Here is a 5,889-nt window from a genome sequence, read left to right as displayed (position 1 = left end):
GGGTCCAGGACCAAAAAAAAGGGGGGAGAGAGAAGGTGCAACGGAGCCGGGGGAGGGGCTTGGCAGCAGCCCGCGCCAACCGCATTCCTGAGATGTTTGAGAATTCTGGAACGCGCAGACTGAGCCGACGTCACTGCAACACGCGGCGCCGCGGCCGGCCCGTATAAAGGGCGGGCTCTGCGCGCTGGAGCAGACCGCGAGCGAGACCGCCTCAGAGCACTACCCGAGCTCTCCGCTCCTGCTCGGGAAGGACCTCAGCAGAAGGACGTCCGCAGCCCGCTCGGCGCCGCGGCCCTCGCCTCCCTGCCACCCCGCCCTCCGCGCCCGTGGCCCGACCTAGCCGTGCAGTGTCTGTACTCTGCGCACTGGTGTGTTGGCGTCTTTGCTTCGGTGCTTGCCTGGACTCCTGCGCGCCACAATGAGGTTCTTCGCGGCCAGTACACTTGTCGCCTTCATCGTCGTCTTCTTCGTCAACTTGGCCAAGGCGGTGAGTTCTTTTGCCTCCCCTTCCGTATCCGTTGTCCCAGCGCCTTGGCCTTTCCCCAGATTGCCCACCGCAGAAAAAAAAAAGAAAAAACCGAAAACGAAAACCTAAACTAAAAAGTTCAGGGTAGCTTTTTCTTTAAACTCCCCGTAAGGATGTGTCTGGGGCCTCCTGGCCGACGCAGCCCTGCCCGGAGTGGCCCGGCTGGCGGGACGGGATAAGAGACTGGAGCACCCCTGGGTGCTCTCCTGCTCACTGCGCCGAGTCTCATTCGAGTCTTTTCCCCCTCCAGGCGCGCGCCACCTGCCCAGACGCCTGCCGCTGCCCCCTGGAGGCGCCCAAGTGCGCCCCGGGAGTCGGGCTGGTCTGGGACGGCTGTGGCTGCTGTAAGGTCTGCGCCAAGCAGCTAAACGAGGACTGCAGCAAAACGCAGCCCTGCGACCACACCAAGGGGCTGGAATGCAATTTCGGCGCCAGCTCCACCGCTCTGAAGGGGATCTGCAGAGGTAAGATGCTTGTGGTTTGGCCCCTTTAAAAAAATAATAGTCCCCGTAGTCCAGAAGTTTAGTAATTTTGAGACCATGTATGGTGATGCTTTGTTGTTGGTAGCTTGGCAGAAAGGCACATGATTTCAGCAGTCTGGAATGCAATTCAGTGTGTCTGGGCCCAACGAAAAGCGCATACGGAAAAGTGATTCCTGACTAACTTATTGTTCTGGTCTGGAGTCTCTGGGGAATTGTAGGGAACTTTACCATAAATTGAATTTAACAGCAGAAAATATGTATGAGCTTCAGGCCGTGGCTCGGAATCTTAACTTGATTCTCTTCTCCCTTTCTCTTTTGGTGCTCCTTGCAGCTCAGTCAGAGGGCAGACCCTGTGAATATAACTCCAGAATCTACCAGAACGGGGAAAGTTTCCAGCCCAACTGTAAACATCAGTGTACATGTATTGATGGTGCTGTGGGGTGCATTCCTCTGTGTCCTCAAGAACTTTCTCTCCCCAACCTGGGCTGTCCCAACCCTCGACTGGTCAAAGTTACTGGACAGTGCTGTGAGAAGTGGGTCTGTGATGAGGATCATGCCAAGGACCCCATGGAGGACAGTGATGATTTCCTGGGCAAGGGGCCCACATTCGATGCTTCAGAGGTGGAGTTAACGAGAAACAATGAATTAATTGCATTTGGAGAAGGTGGCTCCCTCAAGCAGCTCCCTGGTAAGTTGAAACTGAGCCTTTAAGACACAGTACTGAAATACATTCTTAGTTTGATGCTTTGTAGAAATGAGGACTTGAATCTGTTGTCAGTAAGCCTCTGAGAAATCTTCCCTCTTATTTGTCTCCTCAGTGTTTGGAATGGAGCCTCGCATCCTATACAACCCTTCTTTACATGGCCAGAAATGTATTGTTCAAACAACTTCATGGTCCCAGTGCTCTAAGACCTGTGGAACTGGTATCTCTACACGAGTCACCAATGACAACCCTGAATGCCGCCTGGTGAAGGAAACCCGGATTTGTGAAGTGCGGCCTTGTGGACAGCCAATGTACAGCAGCCTAAAAGTAAGTGCCTGTGGTGGCAGGTGGACTGTTCCTGGGTAGCTGGGTGAGGTGTGAACCTCTCTTCCAAGAAGGAGAACCACTGCCCCTAACTTTTCTTCTCATCTTTCTTACAGAAGGGTAAGAAATGCAGCAAGACCAAGAAATCTCCCGAACCAGTCAAATTTACTTATGCTGGATGTTCAAGTGTGAAGAAATACCGGCCCAAGTACTGCGGCTCCTGCGTGGATGGCCGATGCTGCACACCCCAGCAGACCAGGACTGTGAAGATGCGTTTCCGCTGTGAAGACGGGGAGACGTTTTCCAAGAACGTCATGATGATCCAGTCCTGCAAATGCAACTACAACTGCCCACATGCCAGCGAGGCTGCGTTTCCCTTCTACCGGCTGTTCAATGACATTCACAAATTTAGGGACTAAATGCCACCTGGGTTTCCAGCACAAGGGTGGACAAATGGGGGAAGAGTGCCAGAATCATGGAGACATGGGTGGGGGAGGTGAGGGTGAAGGGACTCATTGTAGAAGGGATGTATTGCTCATTCTTGAGTAGTGTTAAGGTATTTCGAAACTGCCAGGTATGCTGGTGTGGATGGACACTAATGCAGCCGCAATTGGAAAATACTTTGCTTCATAATATTGGAGCACATGTTACTGCTTCATGTTGGAGCGTGTGGTGTTGATGACGTTCTGTTTTCTGTTTGTAAATTATTTAGTAAGTGTGTTTTCCTGTAGGCTTTGTTCCTTTCAGTTCTGCAACTGTAAAAGATAATACGATTATTTGGACAGTTAAAGCCTTCGTCCTTTGACAGAAATAAGTGGGAAGGGGCTACATCCCCTCCTGAAGGGGACACTCTGTGAGTGTCCGTGAGAGGCAGCTATCTGCACTCTAAACTACAAACAGAAATCAGGTGTTTTTAAGACTGAATGTTTTTATTTATCAAAATGTAGCTTTTGGGGAGGGTGGGAAATGTAATACTGGAATAATTTGTAAATGATTTTAATTTTATATTCAGTGAAAAGAATTTATTTATGGAATTAATCATTTAATAAAGAAATATTTACCTAATATCTGAGTGTATGGCATTTGATATTTTTAGAGATTGCCCAAAGTCATTCTGGCTTGTCTGTGCAATCATTCAAGTGGGATTCACTGAATGTCTGTTTAGTGCCAGGGTCTGTTCTAGGTACTTGGGATAGAGCAAGGAAATAACCTACAAAAGTAAGACAACGGCTGCTTTTATATCATCAGTAGAGAAAGACTTTTGCATTTAAAATAGTCTGCATAAAAACTGCATTGAACACCAGGCATTGAGAAGCACAAGAAGGAATCTGAAGCCAAGTTTGTGATTTAAATAATAATGCATTGTTTATATAAAAATCAGAGCCTAAGGATCTCCATCACCCAATCACTGTGAGGCTGGTATAGTAGAGTCATTTGTCATTTAAATCACTAGGTTATTGTGTATGTAGCTTGAGTAGAGGAGAGAAACTTTCATGAAAACAGCTCATAACCAAGCCTGCACATATGCACACGGATGGGTAAGATTAAGTATGGTTGGATCATGTATTCTAAACAGTCACTTGTTTACAACTTCATATTTTACCAATATTGTTTTGAAAACTTAGGTGAACTACTAAAACATCTGCCCTTGGTTGGGATCAGAGAAAAAAGTCTTTGGGTCTGTAAGAGTCAGTTCATCTTCATTGAATAAGGTTGAAGCGATGACTTGTGTTAATCCTAATAAGCTGGTGATTAGGTAAACACGCTGTTAAATGCAAAGGAATGCAAAGAATTTCAAGTACTTTTCCAGTAGCTTGGAGCTGCCCTGTCCCCCTTTCCTTTTTATAATATACATTATACTGGTGGAGGAGGGAGCAGTTAGAAAGAGTTGGCTGTCCAGAAGGTCAAAGGCTAGATGCAGAGCATTCCTGAAAGAAAATAACCTGAATCATAAGTTAGGAGAGGTTGAGAAGGCTGTGCTAATGTTTGTGAAAATGTTGGTAGCCTGTTTTAGAAAAGGCTACATCTTTAGAAAGCGCTGACAATAAACCTTTTATAGAGAGAAGTTTTCCTTTCATCGACCTTCTTGGCTCCTGTTCAAATCCATAGTGAAATATTTCAGTCTGCACTTGGTTAAGAGAGTACTTGAATTTTTAGGCAATAAGAGAAAGTGCTTCAAAAGGGGATGAGGGGGACAAGTCCTGGGGTCCTGTAAGGGTGATTTTTTCAAAATAGTTAAATATTTGTGCTTTAATGAAGACTTGCAGAAAAGCACTGCCTAAGCATCTATTTTAAAGGTTACTGAAATGCATGAAAGTATGATGCTAAAATCCATGGGCAAAGGCCTTCACTTCTGAGTCTGACAATGTCTCGCCTGAAATATTACAATTTGTGCCTACTGAGTAGTCAGTTTTTCTTGCCTGAGGCATTCAAACTTTAAGGTATTTGGGAATTTAAACACCACCTGGTTCAGTCTTGAATGCAATTAAACCTGTCAGTGCAATATAATATGCGAAACCTAATAAAGGTGTGAGGTTTTTGAGGTGCGATTTTGTTGAACAGATGTCTAAATTCATGGGTAAAATTTACAGATTCCCACACACCAATACTGAGATATTTTTCTCCAACACTCGTGACTAGCAAATTACTTTTTACCCAGAGATCAGGGAGCAATATTTTACAGGTCTTCTAAGGGTGTAAGGAGGTAATATTTGTCCAAATAAGCTCAAATGTGAAACAAGATCTAGCATGGGAAAACATTGGACCTTTGGGTCATTAACCTTATTGTAGTAAGTACAATAAGTAATGCATGAATGCTGATTCTGTTTAAAGAAAAATGCTCAATTAATTAAAAAGACGAATAGGCCCTGGCCAGTGTGCCTCAGTTGCTTGAATCATTGTCCCGTAAACCAAGGGTCATGGGTTTAACTCCCAGTCAGGGCACATGATTAGGTTGTGAGTTTGGTCCCTGGTCTAGGCATGTGCACAGGCAACTGGTTGATATTTCCCTCTCACTCCATGTTTCTCTCCCTCTCTTTCTTCTCTCTCTTCTCTTCCTCTCTGTAAACAAACAAACAAACAAACAAACAACAAAACTAATAGGCACGTCCTTGGGTGAGGATAAAAAAAGAGAAAAAGATGAATAGATACAAATTATTTCCATTTTGTTTGGCTGTAGAAAAAAGTGAAGAAATTTAAAGTAGTTGAGAATGAAATTATGTGATTTAGAACATATAACTTTTGTCTGGCATGGAGCTCTGCTTCCTGTAAATACTGAGCAAACAAAATAAAAAACCATGCATCTGCATGTATGAAATAAAAGTTACACACATAATAGACATTCACCATAATATAAATGTGCCCCTCTGCACACAATTAATAGTGTGTGTGGTTCTCACTTTCCAGTTCAAAAGACCTTAGTGGGTTTTTGTTAGTCTTGATAGAGATATAAGAACTGAGAGTTACAGGATGACCTCAGAGTCTTAGAAATTCAGTAAATTTTAAGAAGTATTCAGCTGGACATTTACAAGTATATTAAATGTCCAACTCTGAAGATTTTCACATGAATGTGTGTCCACTCCACAAAGAGATGTGACTGGGTCAAAATTAGCGAAGTGTATTTCAGTTATTTTTCCAATAGAGACACCAGACTAGATTTGTTCTCAGCCTCTCCTCCTGCCATCTGGCAGTATTTGAAAGTCAGCTGAGCAATAGCAAGGGTCCAGCAGGACCACAGTGCAGAGCAAAGCTGTGTTCTGCTCAGAGTGGCAGGTGATGCAGTGGAAAGAATCCCAGACTGGAATCTGGAGACACGTCTTTTCCCACCAACTCTGCCATTAATTTACTGGGTGACT

General features: G+C 44.8%; 1 protein-coding gene across 1 annotated transcript; it reads left to right on the top strand.

Annotated features, from left to right (window-relative positions):
* Positions 1-200: 200 nt before the first annotated feature.
* Positions 201-3,091, top strand: CCN1 (cellular communication network factor 1). The gene is made up of 5 exons (XM_045835583.1): positions 201-487; positions 777-990; positions 1,340-1,696; positions 1,827-2,038; positions 2,152-3,091. The coding sequence occupies exons 1-5, from the start codon at positions 419-421 to the stop codon at positions 2,452-2,454; spliced, it is 1,155 nt and encodes a 384-aa protein (XP_045691539.1). The 5' UTR covers positions 201-418; the 3' UTR covers positions 2,455-3,091.
* Positions 3,092-5,889: the final 2,798 nt, after the last annotated feature.

This window comes from Phyllostomus hastatus, unplaced genomic scaffold (assembly GCF_019186645.2).
Source record: "Phyllostomus hastatus isolate PE091 unplaced genomic scaffold, TTU_PhHast_1.1 phas_contig_209, whole genome shotgun sequence".
In the NCBI taxonomy this organism is placed as follows: domain Eukaryota; kingdom Metazoa; phylum Chordata; class Mammalia; order Chiroptera; family Phyllostomidae; genus Phyllostomus; species Phyllostomus hastatus.
This window is presented reverse-complemented; position numbering and strand designations above follow the sequence as displayed.